This window comes from Mandrillus leucophaeus, unplaced genomic scaffold, assembly GCF_000951045.1.
Source record: "Mandrillus leucophaeus isolate KB7577 unplaced genomic scaffold, Mleu.le_1.0 Scaffold1054, whole genome shotgun sequence".
In the NCBI taxonomy this organism is placed as follows: Eukaryota; Metazoa; Chordata; class Mammalia; order Primates; family Cercopithecidae; genus Mandrillus; species Mandrillus leucophaeus.
In genome coordinates, this window is record NW_012098699.1 from 294,496 (window position 1) to 319,254 (window position 24,759).

The 24,759-nt window shown below is 50.0% G+C and overlaps 1 protein-coding gene across 2 annotated transcripts in view; it reads right to left on the reverse strand.

Annotated features, from left to right (window-relative positions):
• Window positions 1-12,460, reverse strand: part of TBX15 (T-box 15) — a 107,831-nt gene extending 95,371 nt beyond the window's left edge. The window contains exon 1 of one of the 2 annotated variants that reach the window (XM_011982171.1): window positions 12,259-12,460. Coding sequence is in view for 1 of the 2 variants with exons in the window: in XM_011982161.1 (XP_011837551.1) it covers window positions 10,508-10,712 (205 nt within the window). In the remaining variant the exon portion in view is untranslated. Of the gene's footprint in view, window positions 1-10,507; window positions 10,713-12,258 lie in introns of those variants that run through there. The other variant, XM_011982161.1, reaches the window with a different exon arrangement.
• Window positions 12,461-24,759: the final 12,299 nt, after the last annotated feature.

The following is a 24,759-nucleotide window of genomic DNA, read 5'->3' on the forward strand; positions in this document are numbered from 1 at the left end:
AATCTTGTGTTCCTGTATGTGAACCATCTCATGTAATTCTCAAGTAATCCTTTAGTGAACACATTTATTATTCCAATTTCATAGATGCAGAAACTAGGGTTGAGGGTGATTAACTAACTTGCCCAAGGTCATACAACTAGCAAGCGTTAAAACCAGGGCTCAGACACATGCAGTCTGACCCCAAGAATCTGATCTTTTAACCACTACACTGTGTAATTCATTCATTCATTGCACCAAGTAGAAATGATAATAAGATACAGTATTTTGTGAGTGTTTAGATATACATATAATTGTTATATACACATATATATGCACATATACACAGCACAGGGGCTGGCACAGAGTGCCTATTTAATAAATGTTGCTGTTTGTTATCATTGTTCTTATCATGTTATCATTATTACAGTTTTATTATTTATTAAGTGCTTCCTATGTAACAGCCATTTGTCCTTGGTTCTGGAGATACAAAAACAATGAGGACAAGGTCATTGGCCTACAGGGGCTGCGCAGAATGCAGACATCAGATGAGGGTGAGGAGCCATCACTGGAGTTTGAACCCACCTGCAGAAGTCTGTAAGGAAATAAAGCCCTACAGATAGAAACACAAGAAACCCTCCTAGGTGTGTGCTGGGCACAGTTTTGCATCTGACCCTGCCCTCAAGTTCAGCAGCTATGAATAGAGGCCTTGAATGCTAAGCTGTCTTCTGATCTATCTTGTTGACAAGCGTTTTGCCTGTTACTAAGTCATCCTTTTAGCATTCTCACATCTCTGCCAGATCAAGATCTCGGCTTAGCAGACTAGACATGGAAAATAGTTGCTAGTGCTTTCCATCAGGCTCAAATAGTAATGAGGGGGCAACTGATTTTTATTAGCCCACCAATTCAACTCACCAGTGATGAAGTTGCTTTTTTCAGCCCTCATTTTTCAAATCCAGAGTTTTTCCAGTTATTTCTGGGAATGGCACAGAAAATATTCAAAGCATAAATAACTTACATTTCCTTTAAATTCGCTAATGCTGTAGAACCCTTTCAACAGTGTTCACGCAAGCAACAATAGGTTACATCATACACAAGGACTGGAAATCACTGATCCAGGACTGCTGAACATGTGATATTAATACAAAAACTTTTTCAAGAACTTTACCAAAACTTTCAATTCTAGCTCTAAAAATCTCTCTTTTTTAAATTTTTTGGCCTTGTGTTGCTATTGCTGTTAATTTCTACAACTGCAGTAAAACTCCTTCGTTCCAACAAAGTAAGGATGGGTCAAGTGATGGCCAAAGTACTTTAGGAGAAAATGTTAATATTTCAAAAAACAAAACCAAAGTTAGGATCACAGAATCTTGTAGCTAAAGGGGCCTCACATGTCATTTGAGCCTCATCTCCCTCATTTCACAAATGAGGCACTGAGGCCTCATCAGTGGCTATAAAACAATTTTGAAACTTTTTTCCAACATTAATATGTCTGGTTTTAAATCAAATATCCCTGGTTCCAACATCAATTGCAAAACTAGCACTAGAATCTAGGACTCCAAACTTAAGCTCCTCCAGCCCTCTTTCTACCATAAAAATATGGATATAATACAGAACATGAGGGTCTGTGTTGAAAGCTTTGCAGGAAAGTGAAGACATACATATCCACATTAGTAAGCAAAGTTTCTGATATATTTTACAATTCAGTATTTCTCTGTAAGTTTGTTTATACCTGTAATTGTCTAACTAAATCCTTCTTTCTAAATAGCGCATAGGTATAGCCCCTCCCACCCTTTGATGCCAAAAAAATCAAATTATTAATTAAGTTTCTAAATTGAGAAAACTTTTCTGAACCCAGGGAAGACACCGCTGTGTTCACAATCACTTGTTGGCTCAAATGTTTGCCCCTCCCCACTGCGAAATTCAGTTATTTATTTTTCAGGAGCAAGAGTGGAAGCACTAAAACACCCAAGGCACCTAGCCCCTAGGTTTACAATTCTGAGCCCTGTATCCTGGAGAGATTAAAGCTTTGGAGCAAGGATGCATCGGGACAGGACTTCGCTTCAAAGGGAAGCCATTCCCGCCAGCTTCTTAAAAGAACGCAGTTACTTCAGCTACTAGTAGTCACTTCTCACTCTGCTTTTACACTTGGTTGGTTTCTTTTTCTTTTTCTTTTTTTTAATAAAAGAATGAATTCATCGTTTTTTAATCCCCCAAGAGCAGCGTGAAGGACAATCATTTGATTTTCTTTGTCTCGGTGGGCAATGCCCGCTTTCTGGGCGTGAGCATCCCTGTCTCTTAGGCACCCAGGGATCCTCCATGTCACGATCTCACAGGATGACTTTCCTTTTTAACAGACGAGCTACGATATATACTGACCCTAGATTTACCCATTTGGAAATGGTTAGGGATTAAAAGTTCTTCAAGCCAGCGGATTCTTGGTTTCTAATTGCTAATGTTTGAAGTCAGTTTGATTCCTCGGAAATTTGTTCTGCCTGATGAAAGCAAAAGCTCGAACTCCCCTCAGGGCGTGAGGTGTAAGACCCTTGGGTTCCATTTGCATTTCTGGTTTGCTGTTGGCGGGTTCCTGATTTGTTTTTGTTTTGTTTTGTTTTATTTGGGGGGGGGTGTCTTTCACCAGGGCCTTCCTGGTTAGCCCAGGGTCCCCACATTTCTCCAGAATGTAAATAGAGCTCAGAACAGCGGCCATCCCTCAGGGTTTCGGGTCCCGGGTTTCCAAGGCCCCGCGATAACCCCGGGCGCACGCGGCGCGGCGAGGCCAGGCGAGGCGAGGCGAGGCGGCTGGGCCAGCGCGGAGCCCCGGGCGCGAGAACAGGAACTTGGGCCGGCACACTGAGGCGGTGCAGCCCAGCCGCGCCTGACCCGGCCGCCGTTCCCGCCCCGCGGCGCCTCCAAGGCCCGGCCGAGGGGCCGAGGACGGGCAGACGCGGCCACGGCCCAATTCTGACTTGTGAAGGTCACCGAAACTGCTCTGTTTTCCCAGAGATGGGTTGACGGAAAGAGATGCAATCCCAGTTCCTTCTGGGGCGAAACGGAATCTGAAATTCTTGGAGAGGGGGAAGAACTGGACGTTTTCATCGTGCGTGGAGGAAAATTGGGGGAGGGGAAGTGAGTGGCAAGTAAGGGGGTTAACTGCTTCCCGGACCCCTATCTGGAGCTTAAACTACACGTCCCCGGGTGTGGGACAGTAAAAGAGAACGCAGCGGTGAGGGGATTAGGAAAATCGGTTCATCCAGTTGAGAACTAGGAGCTAAAAAAAACTCCAAGGCTCCAAGCTAGGTCTATAATAAATACCTAAATCTCTAATGTTCCCTTTCCAAGGGAACTCTACTCGCCATCTGTAGTGGGTGGTTTGTGTTTTTGTTTTTTAATCCTCTAAAGTGTATGGCAACATTTTGGAAACTGTCAGCTCATTTGAGCCTTGGCAACTATATTGTAGAAAATATACGACGACAAGTAAGAGGACGCTTTTACATACATTCTTTATGTTCTTAAATTAATTTCCCCAAATCACGATGTTTCTCTAGTTATTTCTATAAGCCATTTTTATTATTAAGATTTCTTAGTTATTCCGTTTGCTTTCTACGTGGAAGAACATGAAACCACTTTTTAGAATAAAAAGCACCATTCTGCCCATCCAAAATTAATACAAATTACAAAATTAAATTTAGTTACAAAAATTCCACTCTCCCTGTTCCTTTAAATAGCATCTGTACAGTCTCAATTTCTGGTATTTTGACTGGTACTTTTTTTTTTTTTCCTTCTTTTTTGAGACAGTCTTGCTCTGTCGCCCAGGCTGGAGTGCAGTGGCACGATCTCAGCTCATTGCAACCTCGGCATCCTGGTTCAAGCTATTCTCCTGCCTCAGCCTCCCGAATAGCTGGGATTACAGGCCCCCACCACCACACCCAGCTAATATTTGTGTTTTTAGTAGAAACAGGGTTTCACCATCTTGGCCAGCCTGGTCTTGAACTCCTGACCTCGTGATCCACCCGCCTTGGCCTCCCGAAATGCTGGGATTATGCCTGGCCTTGACTGGTACTTCTGACTTTGGTCACAGTCATCAGTTTATTTACAAGTTAAATGACAATGCCCATTACCTGGAAGTTTCAAAACTGGGATACTCTAGAATCGTCCCATGATACCTAGGGGGTGACAAAACTTTTGGCCTCCCAAATTTTATACATTCCCAATTTGTTAAACTGGCCACACACACACACACAATGGCAGTTTCTTGTCCCAAATTTTATCTACATCCAATTCAGAACTGACATTTTGATGTGGATATAGTGTTCTGGTGATATTATGGTGTTCACACACATAAGTTTGTGTATAAACACATACATTTGTGAACATATGTTTTATACACTTATCCATAAAATATATAAAACACTAGCTAATATTTAAAGTATAAAATGAAAAGTAGTCATTTGCAAGGCCTGTTTTCACTTCTGGTATCAAAAGCTCATCACCAGTTTTGCAGTCAGCAAGATATCTTGCCTAAAAGTGAAGCCATTAATGGCACTGAAGAAATGTTGATTGGTCCTCACCAGTTGCTTGAATTCCCCTTTTCCCATTTCACAGCGGGTCCTCCCTACCAAATCACATTTTCCACCTCTGACACTTAGAGCAAGGGCCTCACTTAAATTAACTAATGATTATCCTTCCCCCAAGAAGTGTAAACAGGACCCTAATTTATAAATTTGCTAATTGCTGTTCCCAGTGCAGACCCCTGAGTATCTCAGTCATGCACATATAAAATTCCAGACTTACTAGAAACCAGGAAAAGCGAAGCAAAAATAAACTACACGGATGAGAAAGAGTAAGGAAAAGAGATTCCACATTCCACCAGTTCCTTAGTTTTCCCTTTTGTGAAAAGTATCTCAAAAGGTCAAAACATAAATCTCAGACGGGAAAATCATTTAAATATTTTCTCCTATTGAACAACTTTATCTTTTGAGAGTATGAAAGCAATAACCAGCTACGCTCCCAGAATAGTAATCGAATGGAGTCCTGTTTCCAGAAAGGAGAAAGGTATATAGCATGGCAATCTGCCCTTTATCCCTGTGGAATTTGCACAGTTTGGCCTTGCCTTAAAAAACAAAAAACAAACAAAACAAAAAACTATAGACACCCTGAGAAGGAATTCACAGATTTAAGAGGTAATTGTTTTTCTCCCGGGTGTGAGAAATAAAGTTCTGCCAGAGTCTATAATCAGGATCTCAAAGCAGTCCTCTCATCTTGTAATTTTTTTTTTTTGGCAATAGAACGATTGCGATGGACCTGAAATATTTCACTCAATAATAGCATTGAGTGCCCTAAGAGAGGACTGGATGAACACAATGTTTAGGCCTTCTAAGCCAAAATGTATTTGTCCCTTTCTCCTTGTGGCCTAATATGAGCGTTAATGACGAGGGACTCGTTTCCATGTTTACACTCATGAAGAACAGTATACAGATAAATGGAGAACACAAACCACAATACCCAGTATTTTTAGTTTTGGTCCCCAGTTTAGGCATTGCATGCCATTCTTCACTCACTCCTCACATGCTGTCTATATTAAAAGCTATTTTAAACAAATTTTCTTTCATAATTAAAAGATTTTTATACCATTTGAAGTCATTGGTATGGGAGGTGTCAGAAAAATGTCAGACAATTTGTGTCACCATCATTTCAGTCTGAATTCCTGCTTAAGAAATTTAATTCTCCCTTCCTCCCGGCATGAAGGTTGCCCCCATGAAACTTTCCTTCTGGGAATTTCACCTATACAAATCAAGATACCCAAAGTGGCAAGCTCAGAGCCCAAATATAGTGCTCAGTAAGAAATAACGTTGAGTTGGGAGTAGAAGATCTGAATTCAGAATTGCAGCGCCCGTAGACTGTGTGTGAAGTTGCCTGGAAAGCCTTCGCTGCCCATGAGGTTTGTGCTTCCCCAGCGGGTCTCTGAGGTGCAGAGGTGGACGCCAGAGGCGGGTGAGGGGTCGCCCTGCACTTCGTGGCAGCAAAGGGAGAGACCCGCACACCCGCTTGTGATCCCTGGGTCTATCATTACTGGCTTCTGAAGCGCGGGAACCTAGGGTGGGAAGGGACCTTTGGAAATGCAAACCACAGCCCATTTTACCTACTCCCCATCACAGTCCAAACTCTGCATCTGGGTTTTCCCATTCACTGAACTTCCCATTGCCCTCGTGCAATTTTCCGTGGTCACTTCTTTGGGTGGGAACAGGTTACAATTACTTCCCTTTGCCTACTGGTTTGTATTGTGCCACCGCGCAGGAGCCGGAGTTTTACCTAGAATGTCTTCATAACCATCTCAGCTGCCCGGGAATCCAGCCCCGCGCACCCAAAGGGCTTCTAATTTAGTAAGATCAGATCACTGCGCAGAAAAAGGCCCTTGGCGGTCATCCTCTCAGCGAACAATACTCCTCACTGGCCCATGACAAATTCGGGCCTTATCTCCCTCTCGCTTCCCTTCACACAAGGTCACTTACCAAAAGGGTGACCTCCGCGGAAGACCGTTTTAACCTGACAAGTGAGTGCCTTGCGTAGGTCCACCAGGCCTCACCCTTGACTCCTCGAAGCCACGAACCTCCAGGCCAGCACCAGTGCAGGGGCGTGCACAGCAGAGACGAACCAAGGTTCCTTATCCCTGGACTCTACCCTAGCAGACCCTCCGGCATCTCACTCTACGCGTTGGCGGAACACCCTGTCTCTGCGGTCCGAGCTCCGGCCTGTGCCCTGGCTGGCGCTTGCCCCGCGCAAACACACACACATTCTCCCCCGCTGGCTTGAACTCATCCCTTTTTATTTGTTACTTAAACGTCAGTGAAGAGTCACTTCCTCCGTGTTCACCCTGTTTCCCTATTGGGGGTTGGAGGTGGGTAGAGAGGTGATGTCAGAATTAAAATCTCACAGTTTTATTTTGAGCAAACAAACCATAAACTGGCAGATTAATTCATGTGACCACTGGATCTAGATAACTCCAAAGAAAAAAGTGCCCTGGGGCGGCCGCGCTTACTGCACGGGCTCTTCCTGTCTCATTTCACTAGGAGTTGAGCTGTCGGGTGCGTTCGAGAATGCGAGACCTGCCACGTGTGCACGTGTACGCGGAGTGTCAATCTGCCTGCGTATTCTTGGGTGTGCCTGTCTAGGTGCCCACCCGCGCGTGCCGCCACCTCCCCAGGCCTCTGGAGTGCAGCGGCTGCGTGGCCCGGCCCGAAGTCTCTGGAGGAGGAAATCCTTCCACAGAAGGTTTGAATTATTTCGCTCCGCGGGAGACCCGGCTTCGGCCGCACTCAGCAGATTTTGGCGGGAAAGGCCCAAGCCCTAGCTGAGGACTCCGGGTGGAGCCGGGGCTGAGGTCCGAGCGCAGATGGCGCCGCCGAGCGCCTGAAATATACTTGCAAGGCCGCAGCCAGAGCAGCAGTTCCAGCCGATCCTAGCTCTAAAGTTCCTCTGTTGCTCTGGGAGAGGGCGGGGACGAGCAGGCTCCAGAGCCAGGCCCCTCCGAGGCTGGTCTTGAGGCACTCCTAGTGGCTTCTCCAAAAGACGAGTGCCGGCGTAGGTATGACAGTGAGGGTACCTCACAGACCCTTCTCCAAAGTCTGGCGGGCCTTGGGGTTTTTCGGGGCCACCAGGCTCGGTGGAATTTTTGAAACACTTTCGAAATACATAGTTTCCTCTGTGGAGTGAGTGCCTACAACGCGCAGGCAGGACGGATCCCGCGTTGCTGCAGGTTGGTGCCCCAGGCTGCGGGTGCTTGGGTGCCAACTAAAGCCAGCTCTGTCCAGACGCGGAAAGAAAAATGGGCTGTGAGAAAGCAAAAGGCCGCGATTTTGAATGAAAAGGCCGCGTTTTGAATGAAAGTTAAACATTAAAATCTGACCCTAAGGTTGTCTAAAGATCGCAGAATTTTGAGGCTCCGGCAGAGCGGACTAAAACACCGTGTCATGAGAGATGGTGAGAATACTCTAGGCATGAACGTGTGCGTGTGTGTGAGTGTTTAATTCTTCCCCCAAAACAATTTTTTGTTCTTTTCCTATTCCGGGTTTGTTATCGGCCTAGGGCGGGAGAGCCACACAGCGGCTTCTTGGCCCTAAGAAGGAGAAGAGAATTGAAACATAATGACGCTCACCTGGGAAGAGACGCTGCCCTGGGCACAATAGGGTCGTCTGCGCTACTCCTCCATACACAGATCTTTAAATGTGACCCTGTGTGTGTTCGTTAGGGTGCTACATTACAGCAAAATAAAGGCCTAAAAAGAACTCCAGCCGCGGTCGCGCCTTTCGCTACTGCCTGAGTCTGGAGCCCACAGCACCACCTCTTCTGCTCCCTGGACCACTGCGTCTCCACGCCAAGGTGCCCTTTTTACTAAAAGATCTTTTCTCATCCTATCAGCAAATCGTTAAAAAAAAAAAAGTCTTAGCCATTGTGGGGGCTCCAACTTAAGGATTCCCCCGGCCCACTAAAAGGCTAGGCCCCGGCCTGCAGCCCAGCTCTGCAGAAAGCCAGAGAGTGCTGGGCTTTCAGCTTCTTCCTCCTAGACCCTTGCCCCACAAATATATTTCGTTTTCTGTAATCCAAATACCCATCTTTTTCTTAAAAAAAAAAAAAAAAAGAGAGAAAAAAGATAACGTAATGGGAAATGACCACCCGAACTCTGTTACATAAAGTTAGTTCTGTCAGATCTTCCACCCTACCCCCATCCCGCGGGAGAGTAAATAGAATTCAGGAGCTCAGCTCCCCACGTTCACGCTCTGGAATGGTCTCTTTTTGCCTCATTCCCTAACTTTTCTCTCTTCCGCCTCCTGAATGGGGCTCAGGCTGAGGAGAACCGCAGAAAGAGCAAACTCTGATCTGAGTTTCTAATTATGACCCCATGTATTACCCCTTTTGAACATAAGGCCCTAGACGGGCTCCGTGCGAACTGGGGCCTCCCAAGAGAAAACTTCCCGGGGACAGGACGTCTGCCACGCGCAGCTAAACAACTTCTGTTTTTTCCGCCGTGGGGAAAATAAAAGAAACTTAAAAATTCTAAGGTGTCATAACCCCTGCAAGAACTTCTAACTGTATGAAGGCCCACGCGAGATTTTGACAATAGATAAATGATGTGAGGAAATAGGGTCTGGCCAGGGAAGGGAAACACACATTAGCCCTGGGTCCCTTTCTGGAATGTCCACGCAGGGGTCCGCGTGGACAAGCACTTGCATTCAAATACAGGAAAACGCTCGGACAGTCGAAATAAATCTCCTTTTAATTTTCTTTTCATCGACTAATAAAAATAATTCCCCAGCACTAAACTCAAATACCGTAACGGGCCACAAAAACACGGAGAATTCATAAAACTCTATCTCTGCAGGTCACCCGCTAATCGCATTATTATTAGCCTCGGGAGCATGGAAATTGAACTGTCACTGCCTAAAGAGAAAATGTAAGCGACAGCTGTCCCTCCTCTGAGTTGGACAGCTTTGCGGTTGGGATCCCCAAGTTCCTGAGCCCCAGGCCGTCTCTATCCCAGTGCAGGCCGCTGCCCCCTCCCGAGGCTTGCCAGCGTGCGAAGCGGGGTCTACTCCCCAGCTCTGGCTGTTCAGCAGGAGCACCTTCCAGTATGGTTTTAGAAGTCCGAGCTGGAAAGCTTCTGAAACCGCTAAACCAAGTTGCGAGCGTTGTGTGTGTGTGTGCGTGCGCGCGCACACTCAAGATTCTTCCGACAACAGCTGTTCCCCCTGGCTGTTTTTGCACAGTTGAAATCTTGGCACTTAACACAAAACGTTAAAGTTGGCTTCTCCCCTCCTAGGGTTCTGTTAAAATACAGACACGATATCCGCCCTGCTTTTTTCATGTTCCGTGCACATAATATACATGGGTTACTGTAGGATCTGAGACACAAATCAATCGTACCCACACCCTAAATACACAGAGATGTGGGCCCTGAGGAGTGACCCAGGGAGTAGGGGGTCTAATACCCATTCTTGTTTCCGTAAACGCCAAAGAAGTAGAAATATAATTATGTTCCACCATCGAAAAGTTGGTGGGAGAAGGGCAAGGACGAGGTTGAAAGCTAAATGAGACAAACTGGTCATTCCCCCGAGACTGAGGTATTGGATTGAAGAACGCCGCGCCAGTCCTCCCGAGTTCTCAGAAGCTAGTCCCAGATCTGGGCTCCCGCCGTTGCCTTCGTCCCGCGCCCCTCCCAATCCCAGGGACCGGCAGCCCCTTCACCCACGGACACCCAGAAAGCTGCGCTCTGCTCCCAAAAGAAGGAAATGCAAACAAAGAGGACTCCTTGCTTAGGTTGGCGACCAAAATGCAAGGCTCAGTTCAGCCCCAAAAATTGGTTCCGGTAAATTTAGGGAGGCTCAGGGCATTTGCGCGAAGAAAAAGAAACCTATGTTGGGTCACGGCAGGGCGTCAACGGCAAGGCCTAGCTCCTCACCGGCGACCGGCGACTGGCGACTGGCCCTTCGGCGTCCCCTCTCCGCCCGCCTCCCGCGGTCGGCTGCGACGCACTCACCCGGGTGAGGCTCCAGGCCGTGTGCCGCCGCGTCCTCCGTGTCTCCGAGTGGGCCCGCGGGGCTCAGCGCCTCCATGGACAGGTCCAGCCCCTTCTCCTCCCAGTCTCGCAGTTTCCGTTTTTTATTTGAGCCGATCAAGGCTTCAACGGAGAAGGCATGTGCTCGCGAGCTCAGGGCGACTGCAGATCTTCTCCTTTCACTCATTTTAGCCGCCCACACCCCTGCCTCCGCTCGCCCCCGTTACCGAGGGAGCAGCCGGCGCCCTGAAGCTCGGAGCGCCCACCGGGCCCGGCCCGGGAGAGGCAGAGGCGCGGCGGACGAGGCTGAGGCGGCGGCTCACGGGTCTCTGCACCCTCCCCCTGCGTCCTCCTCCGCCCTCCGCTGCCGGATCGGACCTGCGCCCCTACGCTGGCCCAGCTGCTAGGAACTAGCGCCCCGAGCGCCGCCCGCTCGCTGCATGAGCGCCCGAGTCCTGCTTCCCACCCACCGGGGCAGGCGCTCACAGGCTGTGTCCCCTGAACTTCATCTTGTTTTTGTTATTATTATTATTCTCTCTCTCTCCTCTCTCTCTCCCCTCCCTCTCTTTTTCTCTCCTCCCTCTCTCTCTCTTCCTCTCTGCCTTCCCGTCCTCCCTCTGATCCAAACTTCTGGGAAACTTTTTTTTCCGCTGAATTCCTCCCTTTCCGAGGAACAGGGGGCAGGCGGTGCGCTCCTGTCCGAGGGGTGAGGGAGAGGGAGGGGGAGGAAGAAAAAGACTGAGGGGGGAAAAAGCCAGCCCCCAACCAATAGCGAGGAGGGAACAAGAGAAACCCCGAGAGCGCGAACCAATGAGAGGAAGGGAGAGACTGAGGCCCGGGCCAAGGCGGCGCGCCAGTCGTCCCCTGGATGCTCCTGGGCCGACTTTAACCCCTGGCTTCCCGGTTTCCCCATGGGTTACTCCAAGAGGGAGGTAGGACAGTTGAAAGTCCGGGTCTGATCTGCGCCTTTACAAACGCCTGCAAATCCCAAATCCATACGTTTTTCTTCCAGATCTGCTGGGTCTCATAGACGCTGCAAGCCCAGAGTCACTTTAGTTGCAGGTCTGGAATTTGGGGACTCTGGCAAAATGTTAACCTGTCCAAAACGCCAGAAAACGATTATGATAATCTCGCATCAGCCCCGGGTGCTTTAGAATATGCTGGTTCCTCCTGGATTTCGCCGCACAGGTTTTTAATGTTCCTATTGAACGTTTTCTAAGCAAATCTGGGTAAGGCAAAAGGAAACAAACAAACAAACAAAAAGCTCTGTTACTAACCAGGGTCTTGTAACTGAAAATTCAAAGACCGCTTCCTCCTTCCAGCTCTACCTGGTGGAGAAGGAGACACAGGCGCCTTGAGAGCAAGGAGCGGGCGGCAGAGCGCAGCGTTTAGGGAGAGCTCCTCAGGCGTATTCCAGCTGGGCCCCGCACGCTGCAAATAAATACTCTTTCCCTATGGCCCGAACGCTGTGCCGAGCTTCGCCTATTCCGGGCTCTTGTTCCGGAGAACCTATGGAGAGGTGCCAGGCGAGAGCAACTAGGAACTTTAACATAAGAGAAGGAGCTTTTTCAAAATTCCCTGCAAATCCCGTTACCTCAAGAGCCTGGCTTTCCCGGCCAACTGGTCTCCCCGCTGGCCGTCCCCCGCCTTTTTCAATCTCTAAGGACTGCATTCAATATGGATTTCTAAGGAATTTAAAATCCAACGCTCCTGGCCATTCTTAATTCCCACACCCCTTCCCAAGTTACGCCACTGGTCGAGGACGGCAGGAGACCCCCTAGTGCAGAGAAAGCTCAAATCCGCGGCGAAGTCGGTCCTAGCCAAGCTGGAAAAACGTCTCAGATTTCGCGGACAGCGGCCTAGACACAGCCCGATCTTCCAGTCCTAGCGCCCTGGTCGAGACAGTTCTATGCTTTTGCAAAGAAGCCGGAAAGAGCTGGGTCCCGGGGGCGGGGGACAGACTGAGGGGCCAAGCAGTCCAGTCGTGACGACAGCCAGGCCCTGAGAAGTCTCCAAACCTGAAAGTTTAGGTTAGCGGGCCCACAGCCTGTTAAGATTTTTTGTTGTTGTTTTCGCGAGGCCCGGGAGAATCAGCTCTCCCACCTTGCGGCAAGAAAAGATGACTTGTCAGGCCTCTGAAACGCCGAATTCTCTGCCGGACTGCGGAGGGACCCAGGGAAATCTAGTCTTTATTATTACAGTTGGAAGTGCTCTGGTGCTGAAGGCAACCACAGTGTTGTGAATGCATCTTGGGCCTCTTTGGACAAGAGGCTATTTTTGCCCCCCACCTTCGCCCCCGCCTCAAATTAGGATCCAACCAGGATGTCGGGAAGCTAGCATCCCAGTGAATGCAAAAAGAACAATGGAAAAGTCACCGGATGAGTGTGCTTCAGCCAAACCTGACCTCCCCAGAGCCTGTGTCTCAGGCTTGGAAGTCCCCAGGGAGCACGAACATGCACTCTAGGGAGCTGGAAGCAGGGTACCGGTCCCCGTCTCCTGCCGCTCTGCCCAGAGGACTTGGGGAGCCCGGATGGAGAGGCGCAGGATCTCCCACTTCAGTCACCATTTGGCGTTGCTTCCAGGAGTCGTCGCTGAAAGTCAGCGCGCATTCACTGCTACCGGGCTTCAGCAGAGAAGCTGGAGACAAGGCAGCCCGGAACCCGCAGTTTCCTTCCCCAGCGGCTGGGGCTTCTCTCTTAGCTCCCAACTCTGGTGTCGCCCGGCGTTTTCCGCCTGCGGCTGGAGCCTGCAGCTACCAAGCTCGGTGGGGTAGCGATAGGGCCGGCCTCTAGACTTTCCCAGCTCTTTTCTCCTCCCCATCGCCGGTATTTCCCATCTCTCTCTGGCAGCCTTTTTCCTTTCACAGTCTCTCACAGGCCTGGTTTGGACTGAGAAGCGGGTACACCATAGGCCTCACCCTCCCTGAGACCATGAAATTTTCTCAAAAAGGAGGACTTAGCCTGGGCAACATGGAGAAACCCCATCTCTACAAAAAATACAAAAATTAGCCAGGTGTGGTGGTGTGGGCCTGTAGCCCCAGCTACTTAGGAGGCTGACATGGGAGGATCACCTGAGCCCAGAGGTCCAGGCTGAAGTGAGCCGAGATCCAGCCACTACACTCCAGACTGGATGACAGAGTGAGAACCTGTCTCAAAAATAGAAAGAAAAAAAAAAGGAGGACTTTTTGGTTATCCAGGAACCTAATTGCAGGTCTAGAGGCTCGATTGTTCCTGTGTGTCCAAGGACACAGCATCTGAGAGGCATACAAAGAGGAATAAGCAATGCCTTCAACAGCATGCATCTGCATCCTCCCGAGGCGTGCTCTCAGCAGAGTCAGTAGTCAGCGGGTAGAGTTCCCACACCCCTCCTTCAGATTGCACATAGGCTGCTCCCACCCCCATTCCACAGACACACATATCCTGGAATTGTAGGTTAGGCCACTAAAACCAATCGAACCCAAATGAAAGCAGGCTGGGTTTTAGCAGTCTTGAAAATAAGGGGTTTCCTCTAAGTAAATGGGAGGAGCAGTGAAAACTCCCGTGACTCTATAGGAGTTAATGTAAGGTTTTTACCAGAAGCATGCACTCCTTGGTGGGTGACTCTGCTGGTGGGGAGGAAAGTCTGGAGAAAGAGTAAGTGGGATGGCTTAATATGTGTACTTAGGTGTACACTGGTGTGCAGCTGAGGGAGGGTTTGGGAGATTACATGTAAGAACCTGAAAGTGTGATACAAATTTTTCTTCTACTGATTACATCAACAGGCTTTTAAAATCTCTCCTCATTATCCCAGTTTCTCTCTCTTTTACCCTTTATGGGTGGGGTGGGGTACTCAGTTTATGAGGCTAATTCCCTAGGCACTACCTATGTTTCCCTGCTACAGGCTCCAGCTTTTCTCCCTGAGTGGATCCTACAGGCGATCCACCCTGAAATGACTGAATTTCAGGGCTGTTTTAGGCCTGAAACTGGTTAACAAAGACGAAGCAAGACGTCTGCCTCCCACTTACTCCCTGCAGCCCCCCAAAAGGAAGCGAAGGTTATTGGGTACCTGGGAAGTCTGAGGAGCCCTGGGGTTTCACAGGCTACCTGCAGGGACTTACAGGGAAGTGGAGGTCCAGGCCTAGTCTTGGAAGAGGAAAAGTTAGAAAAAGAAAGGCAGTACAGTAACTGTTCACCTACAACTGACCATGTCCAGATACTTTGATTTTTCAAAGGAAGAGCAGAATCATGCGGCAACAGATCAGAGTCATAAACACAAATACGCCCACATCCTCCACATACCTGTCTTTTCGTCCCATTACCCCACACTGAATAGCACCTTAAATAACACCACTGCTAATGCCTCAATACCAAGGTGAACCACCAGCCGGCTTTGATTTCGGAGTTTTGAGTGAGTAATTGAAAACAAAGTTAAAAATAGTTGGCCAGCGGGACATATTAGGCTGCCCTTAAACACGTGGGTAGGACACCCTGTGGGGGTGAGAGAATTACAATGAATTCGCCCATCAAGGTAGGTATAAAACATTATGAGGCGTCTATGGGGTGGGAAGAAACCATATAGACTGCAAGGCGAACTTGAAGCCTAGTGACCAGGTCCGGTTCACCTGCAAACTGTGTGACCTTCGGCAAGTCGATTAATGGCCCATGCCTCAGTTTCCCTATCCTCAGAGTGAAGGGGTTCTTAAAACTTTACAACTAAGAAGAGCAGGCAAGGTCATCGACCCTGCGGCCGGACAGACCTGAGATTTTATTATTGCTGTGATCGAATCTTCTGGGAATGTGAGGTCAACGATTCCACTTTTCACGTATTTTGCCAAATCGATGCCCCTAAAGCAAAACAAAGCAAAACAACACAAAACAAAACAAAACAAAAAAACACAGGAGCATGAAATGGGACAGCATAACTGATCTGGAACCCTCGGGCGTGGTGAGATGGGGAGAGGGAGTGGATTTCTGGAAACGCCCGCCCAACGCCAGTTCCGCGGAGGCGGCGTGGGCCCACTCTTGCAGACCGCACCTCCAGTCGCTCCTTCAAGTCGCAGAGAGCTGCGGGACCCGCATAAGTCGTTAACTATTCAACCACCCCCTCACACTTTTTAAAAATAAAAGTCCGTGGGGGTGAAAGGTCTTTAATGATGTTTTTTTGTTTTCACGAAATAAAATCTTTTATTTTTATTTTAAACCAGCAGCGTGCCCATCCCTTGGTCCTTCCAGATGTTTGCAATAAAATCGCAGGTTTTGCCTTTGGGACTGGAAATAAAATTTAACGGCCTTCACCCTGTAATTATTCTCTTAGCTTGCCCTTCATAAATTTATCTGCTTTCTATCGGCATTGGGGCAAGAGGCGAGCGAAAAGGGGGGGAAAGCCCCGATTTTATATTTGTGACTATAAAAAAGCGCCACCCGGTTTCCTCGCCTTCGGCCGCCGCGGTGTGGCCGGCAGAGCCCGGCCCGGCGGGCCGCAAAATTGCGCTATTGTTTGCTGACTTCGCTCTGCGCAGAAGCAGGGCCCCTCCACAAAGGGAGCCTTGTGTGGCCAGGCCGGAGCGGCCGCGCCCAAGAGGTGAGGAAATCCTGTTCCCCCAGGCCCAGCTTCTCTTTCCCCACGGCGTTTAGCGCAACGCCGCAGCCCGACCTTCGACTGCAGTGTGCGCCGCGGCAGGCGCCAGCTCCGGCCCTCCCAGCCTTCGCAGGATGTAGGATGCAGGATGCGTAACTTCGAGCCTGAGCTGGGCCCACTGAGCATGTGGGAGGAGCCTGCCTCAGGTTACCAAGGCGGAAAGTCAGGCCTAGGGTGCGAGGTGAAGGGGCTTCGTGGGAAGCCCTCCAGCCCCTCTCCTCGGCCTTGCTTCCGCAATGCTGGAAGGTAACATTCTGCACTCTCAGGAGCTCGGGATTGCTTGACAGGACCATAAAACCCAATCCAAAGTCAGCGAGTTTTGAGGCCCCAACGTGCACCCACCCCGAAAAAAATACGGCTACATTAGCAACTACCATATACGTTTTATAGGAAGCTAAGTGCAAGCATCATGCACGTATCATGTGTGACTACAGAAAGACATAAGTTTATCCAGCAGCACACATAAGCATGCAAACACTTCGTACACCCAGACGCGTTGTATCCATGTACCTTTCTAGAATCGAACATGAATGTGGAAACAATACGTACGTGGGTACACAGCGTCACACACAGGCATGTGAGGAAACATCCTGGCCCCACTCGGTTGCCCCCAAGGTCTGCAGAAATCAACATGCATCCCTCCTGCTGCATCTCTTGTCCCCAATCCATAACTCTCCCGGGATCTCCCTGGCTGCTTGAAGCTTAATCCATGTGGCTGTCCTGTAGCCTCCTCTCCTTTATCTGCAAGGGATTGCCTGAATGGTCAAGGTGTCTGAAGCAACAAAAGAAATGAAATATGAGGAGTACCCAGCTTCCAGCCCTCGCTCCCCAGAGAGCCACCCAGTTCTTGGGGGAGACTAGGACTTTTTCCAAAGCCCCAAGATCCTCAGTAGGGACTGACAGACAGGACAGTGAGAAATGGTGGGGCCAAGTGGGAGCAACAGGGCTTTGTCTTGCTTTCATGTGCAGCCCCTTGGCCCTTTAGTTGGCAGGCCTCAGGCCAAAAAGCCAAATCTTGGGAGCCAGATGAATCCTACACAGAGAATTCTTTCCTGTTCTTTCTGGTCTCAGGAGCCTCACTTTTACCAGGTTCACCCCCTAAATGTGACTCCATCTCCCGCTTCATGCTGGGTTTGCAGGTGCTTGGCTAAGCAGAGTTCTCCCTTTAGTTTTTCCACTGAGAGGAAGAATTATCTAAAGCTTATGCGGGAAGAATCACCAGACCCTGCAGTCTAACTCTGTAGCAACCTTGGGACATAAAAGGGTTACCTGAGGTTTCTGCGGGGTGGTGGTGGGGAGGCTGAGGCTGGCAGAAAGAAGGCAGGGGAGAGGGGTCTCTAGCTCTGAAATCTGTTGGGGCACAAGGACCAGCAGCTAAAGGCAGCTGAATTGAGGCATTAGGGATTTAATTTGATGATGACTTTATTTTTTCCAGAAGTGGTTGAATTTCATTTGTTGCTAATAAATGGCCACCTACAAGCAAAATGTTCAAGGTGGAAATTCAAGAGCTTACCCAGCCCTGAGCCATCACCCAAAAAGTCCCAAATGTGGATTTTTACAGCCTCCTTACACTCAATCTCCCCTCTCCACCAGTGGAAATAGTTAATCAAGGAGAGTGGGGTGGCTATTCTCCATTATTCAATAGCTGTTCTCCATTATTCAAGGAGAGTGGAAAACAACTCCCCACACTAGAACAACTGGGCAGCTCCCAGGTGGGGCTGGGGTATTAGATCCTCCAGGCTGCCAAGGTCAGGGTAGCTGGGGCAGCTGGAACTGTTCTTGTCTCTGCCCACAGCCGCAGATGAGGCTGGAGGAGCAGGGTGTGAGCTAGTCCATGGGAGGCTTTTATGTGACTTTGGCTCATAACTCATGGGCTACCTCTTCTACCTGAAACCAGATCAAAGGGGATAGGAAGGATTCCAGAACTCTTGGGAGGTAGGTGTAGCATCCTGTGACACAAATTAGTCAGGGTAAGGAGATTACCAAGATCAGGCGCACAGTTGCCCTGGACAAATGAGACCTCCAGAAGGCTGAAGTAAATAGGTAGATATAGATTGATATATATAATTCTAAAATGTTGTTTTATAACCTGACCGTACTTTCAGACCAGAGACACATACGTGGGTGTCTGCTGAGAGGCAAACATTGCCGGAGTCCTTTAGCTGCTGCTGGGGAAGAGTTGGGGCAGAACAGTCCCACTACTGGTCCCATTCAAACAGCCACAAGAGACATCGCACTCTAGCCCATTGCCAAGTGCCCCGGAAAGCCAGCAAGGAGGAAAGTGGTCCATCTGTAACCAAGAAAAATACTGAATTCCGTACTTTCACAAGGACTTCGTAAGACAGCCTACAGATCTAGGCAAATAAAGGAATTTCCAAAATGGAACCCTTCATGAATCCATTTTCTCCTAATTATCAATGATGTCTGTGGCATTAGGGGCCTGCAAGGCATGATGACTCTGAGGGGCAAGGGTCAGTGGCACTATGGTGGATGGAAGCTTCACCAATACCCAATATTACTATCTTTGGTTGCCTTTACCACAGGAAATGAGAACTTCTGATCCAGCTTCCAAAACAGTAGATGGTGTTTGCTATCCAGAGGTCTCTCCTTCCAGGAGAGGCAAAGAGAACAAGATAAGTGTTTATTTCCACAGCCTTCCTCTCTTGCCACCAATTTTCATTCTGTATCTCCTCTCTCTCTAGTCTGCACAAATTAAGAAGATCTAACATTTACTGAGCTTGTTACTCCATGCCTTAGCACCCTGTGCTAAGTGCTTTACATGGACTTATGTCACCTGCTTCCAGCTCTACAAGCTGGGAACTAGTATTACCAGTCCCATTTTACACATGAGAAAACTGAGGTACCAAGGAGTTAGGCAGCTTGGCAAAGGTCTCACAGCTTTTAGTGCAGGTAAAATTCTAAAAAGAATTCTGCAGCTGGAATTCTTTGCTCCCACACCCTCAGCCCTTCTCTGTGCACACCTAAGTTCTCTCTGGTTGCAACTGACTCAAGTAACTTAGTAGGGAAAGATGGGGCACTGATGGAACTGTCTTACACAGGCCAAAAATCTTGCCTGCCTAGATCTAACATACACATGAGAGGTCTTCAAAAGGATAGTGGGGCAGGGTCTCCCACTGTGACATTACTCAAGGCACGGCCCAGCCAAGTGCCCAACAGAACATGTATCACTGCAGGAGCCACAGTGGCTGCTTCCAGGAAGGCAACCTGGAAGCAGTGACCTAGGGCTATAGGCAGTCAACTGGGATCATGCTGCTAAACTCTTATTCTGCTCACCAGGATCCCCATTGCCAGCCTCAGACCAGCCCTTGGTCAGCCTTCTCTCATGGTGCCCAGTCAGCTTGGGCAGCTTCACCTGAAAACATCCGCTTTACATGGCTTTGACCCTTTATTGGCTCAACCCCAAAGCCACCTGTTCTCTGAAGGCTTCTGGACCTTCAACCCCACCCACTTGTAGGCTGGTAACATCAATTATGTCTTAAGTAGAATTTGTTCTCGCAGTAGTGGTCTGTAGACAGTGCCAAGCAGACCATTTCTGCCTGCCAGTTGGGAGCTTCTTGAGGACAGGGTGTGTTAACCCAGCATGGGAGCTCTCTCCATCACTCTATGATGGCCACTAGTGAGATAAAGCTGCCTATGGTGGGCCCTCAAATATTTTCAAACTGAGTTCCCCTGTCATCCGCCCCCAAACACACACACATACTTACACTCACAGGACTCAACTTGGGGGGTCCTCTGTTTATTTTAATTGTCATCCCTACAGCTCAGATCCACTTGAAATGCAAATAAGAAACTGTCTTAAGGTTCCGAGCACTTACTGGTGTCAGTTATTTATCAGAGTAGCTGAGGACTTGGAAATCAGATTCCTCGTGAGAAAGGGGACAGGCAGAGAAACCTCACAGGTCCTTGGAGCCAAATGGAAGGGAGCAGAACTCCAGAGTTCAGAGGAAAAACCTCGGCTTGGGAGAAAAAGCTATTGGCTTAATTTGAAGGGCTCCTGTCAAGCTGCAGATCAGCCTTAGGAAACATAGCTGGAGGGAGAAACAGCCTCATCATCAAAGTCCCCACCTCTCAAAGGACAAACCTTGGCAGCCACGCTGCAAAGTCCCTCTTGACTTCTGGGCTTAGAGGAGTTCCAGTTCTGGGAGTGAGTTCGGTCTTGTTTGGGTGCCAGGGTGGCTGCAGCCTCCTCCCCTGGCAGAGAGCACAGGCCTAGCTCTTTCCCACCCCACCCAACCCCCACCCTCTCCCACCTGCCCCCAGCAAAGGCTGGCCAGGAGGGCCTGGGCTGCCAGAGTAAAGGAAGATTTTAGGGATGGAGGGGACGAAGCCAGTCCCTGGGATGCCCTGGACCAGGCCCCAAACCACTGTTTCCTGTGGGATCCAGAAAGGAAAGGGAAGAGGGTGAAATGCAAGAAGACCTCCCCTCTTTAGTTTCGCCTTTTCCCCATTTTGGACTTCTCAGTGGAATGTTGGCAGCCTCTTTTCTTGGGCTACATTTTCTCTCCCCTTGATGGCAAATCCAGTCTCACTGGCTGTCTTGCTCTGTGCAAATGCTGCATTAAAACTCTTGTTGAGGTAAGGTAGTGTTGCCCAGGTTTCCTTGGTGCAGGTGTTGCCCATGCATCTGTTCTGTGCTGCTCCCGGATCTCCCTCCTGTCCTCCCCAGTAACTCTCAACCATGTCTGCCCCACTGGGGGAGCTTCCTTCAGTACTACAGATGCATTTTTCACCCAGCCAACTGACTGCAGCAGACTCTCATATCATCCAGGGACCACCATTTGCTTTCTTTCCATCTATTTTTTCCTGATTTTTTTAACCTATGACCGGAAGCCCAGCTGGCACCTGTCTCCTGAAGAAGACTGTGGGGAGGGAGGTGAGCAAGTGGAAGCATTAGATGCTCAAAGGGAAGATATGTGCAAGGAGGAGCCACTGAGTCCCTCACCTGGGCCTTGGGCCCTGGGAGGCCCCTGAGGGCTCTAACAGTAGCTGCTCCTGTTTTGCTCCCAGTTTCCCACAGCACCCCCATCTCTATCTAGGGCTGGAGATGCCAGGGGACAAGTGTACTAGCAGCCTCTGTGGGCCTGAGGAATGTGGGTTGCAGCAATTTAGAACAGAGAGAGGCTAATGAAAGCTAGGGAAACATGAGAGGGATTGGAAGAAGACAGAATTTAAGAAAAAAAGACAGGAATGGAAAAAAGAAAAGGAATGGAAAAAGGAAACAAAGGGTAAGAAAAATAGAAGGGAAGTGGTCAGCACTGCCTCTCAGTTACTGAGACCTTGGCTGCACCTCTGTCTGGTGCACGTGTCAATGCCCCCCACCCTGGCCCGTTTTCCCCAAGCAGCTTGAGACTATCAGAATCTGAGGTACTAGCAGAGGACTAGGGATCCTAGAAAGTGTCTTCTGAGCAAGCCCATCACATCATGTATAGCAGAGCCAGGGTGGCCCATTGCCTGGGGCTTAAAGGCCTCAGCAAAGGGTTCCTAGCACGAAGCAGACGGGGGCCAGGTGGGGGGGTCAAGGGCCTGGAGGAATCAGCTGTGCAGATTGAAGGTCAGGTGGGGGTGGGTCTCCTGAACTCCTTTCTCAAACACTGATGTGTTGGATACAGCATGCCCTGGGCAGCCAGAGAGCAAAGACAAGAGATCTCAGAGTGCAGAAAGAAAACGTGGTTATTGGGAGAAAGGGCTAAGAGACTTAGGGCCCTAGGGAGTGGAAGACCCAGAAGCAGGACCCAGAGCAGTGGGAGTTTGGCCAGGTTGACCCAGGCAGAGGAGGGAGGGACGTTGGGCTCAGCGTGAGGGTGGGAGAAATTAGTGGGAAGCCGTGGTGTTTGTCGCTTTAAGTAGTTAATATTTTCCCAAATGTTAATCCAATTTGAGGTTATTAGGCAAAATGCCGAGAAAGGTTGCACATCAGACTTATTCCAGTAAATCTCTGTGCTCTGGGTATGGGGAAAGACACGTGAGAACTGGCTAATATTGGCCTTCCACCCACTGAGTCCGCAGCTGCCCCCACCCCTCCACTATTAGAGAAGAAGGTGAATGGCTTTTGAGTTTTCTACTCCAAGGCAGGAGGTGGTTTCCTCTCTGAGTTCTTCCTCCCCTCTCTTCAATTCACTTTCCCGAACTGGAGCCTCAGACTTGACTTTTCCTCCTGCACTCCCCAAGCCCCCACCACCGCGCCCAGCATCTCTTCGTCAAAGACAAATAAAGCCTAGCTTCCGGCCTGGGTCGACCGGTTCCCTGTGGGGGGGGGGGGGTTGTCGCGGGGGGGAGTGGGAGATAGAGAGAGAGAGCGCAAGAGAACCCTGGCGAAGAGGAATGCGCTGCAAACCCGGGCGAACAGATGTGCATGGTGCACTCACCCAGCCCCGGCATGGCCTAGACAGCCGCTGCTCAGCCCTGCGCCCGTGGAGTTACATTATTTTCTCCCCGGTCCAATCATCGTTTTACAGGAACAAAAAATTAAATAAATATAAATTGCTGCTTTACAAGATCAAAGTGCCGATTTCTGGTGCATCTGGAGGAGTAGGGAGATGGGGAGGAAAGAGATGGGGAGAGTGGAGCAGTCGTGGTTGCCCAACTTCAAAGGGTTCTCAACAGTGCGTTTTGCCATTGTATTTTAAATTCTCTTCCCCACCAATTTCGCAGGGTGCGCAGCGGGGAAACTTGTAGCTTCAGAGTTCAGGGCTCGTGGAGAAACCTTGCTTTGACCATCTCTGCGCGCCCCCACGGGACTCAGAACCCCGAGGCTCTTCTAGAGATACCAACTTGCCCAGGGCGCGGGGCAGGGCGGGGAGGTGGGGAGGCGGGGAGGCGTGGTGAGGAAGAGAATGTTTGGGGGGGGGGCTGTGATCTGGATCTGTAGAGTCATCAAATACACCAATAAACCGCGAAGAAGCCACGAAGTCGCCATGCCCCTACTCAAGCTCAAAGCTAGAAGGCTAGCTGAAGGCTCCTTGTCAATTTTCCTTGCGCTCAGGCGAGCTGTTCCACCGGAAGGACTGGGGAGATGCAGATTATATTGGGAGACCTGGATCAGTATCAGGTTTTCAGAGGTTAGCGGAGTACAGAAGTTAGCGGGGTTCTTGATGCTGGAATTGTTTATTTGTGACCCGGCCACCTGGGCGACTACGTAGGCCTGGTACAGGAGGCCGGGGTTCCCTCTGTCCCCATTGCGCTTTCCTTAATCGAAAACCGGATAGATGCTGGCCAAATAAAGTGCCCTAAAGTGTAGCTGGGACGCTCACGCCGGAAGCCTGGGGAGACGCGAGCCGCGAGTTCGCAGGGCTTGGGAGTGTTTTGCCGCGGAAGAAGCTCAGTCTAGGGGCTGAGTCCCCTGAATAAGCTAGCCGCCTCTCAGCTTTCGCCAGGAGATTATCTTGGAGCCAAACGGCCGAGATTGAAGGCTCTTTCTGCGGAACCTGCCTCCGGAGTAAGATGCGCGAGGGGACCGCCACGTCCTCACCCAGCTCCCAGCGGCCTTTGGGGCGGGCCCGGGGACAAGCCGGAGTACTAGGCTTCTCCCAGAGCGCGGCTGTCTTTGCAGGAAAGACCCAAGTGCGCGATGTCAGCCCGCCTGCGCTTCATCTGAATTGTCCTTATGTGGCCATTTCTGTTTTAAATTTCAGATTTGTCTACTAAAGAAGTATGGGTTAAAACAGCTGAGAGCGCGGCTGCTCTTTCCCACCCTGGGTTCTATCTCTCTCCAGCCTGTCACCAGACTGCATCTCCAATCTGGGAGCTACCCCCTTGGGAGGATGGAGCAACAGTGTTATTCTCGTTTCCAGATAAGGAAACTAACGTCCCTACAACTTGACGTTAAATGGCCCTGGGTTCCTGAGCCGCAAAGCTAGGACTATTACCTAGGTCACCGAAACATTTTTGTTCTTTCCACTCCCCCGAGGGGGATTCTGTTAGCCTCGCAGGCCCTTCTCCCACCCGTCATTTGAAGTCATCGACCCCGGGGCAGCCCCAACAGCTCTGTGCCGGCCTGCGCGCACCGCCCTCACCGTGCGCGCCAGGCATCTCACCTCAACCAGGCAGGTGCAGAGGTGACGGGCGCGGCAGCCGCAGTTCGTCCGGCCGAGGGGCAGGAGTAGGCTGGCCGCCTCCTTCTGCTGCCCGGCGGCTGAGGGGGCAGGGGAGGGGGAACAGGGCTGGGAAACTGCCGTCAGCGGGTCCCGGCCCCGCCTCCCGAACACAACGTCCAGGAAACCTCAGAACTTTCTATTGTCTGAGAAGCTTCACTGAACAAATTGTCGCTAAAACTATAGAGCTGCGAAGAGCAGATCAGGGCAGGTTCTAGCGCGGCCCTGTGCCCCAGAGCCTGCCTGCCAGAAAGTGTGACCGGAAGCCCCCCCACTGTCAGGACCACGGAGGAGAGAGAGCGCGGCGCCTTAGTGCCGCCGTGCGCCGTGGTCGGGAAGCTGAGCCAGAGGTGTCGATGCCCCAGGAGCAGGGGGATCCAGGCCTAAACTCATGGGTTCCGAATGGGCAAGGGAGCAGAATCAAGCATCGGCGGGCGCTTGTAGAAAGAGCGTCTGCCTTGGAACACCCTTACAGGGTACCCAACCCAAGCGCCAGGTTTCCTGGCC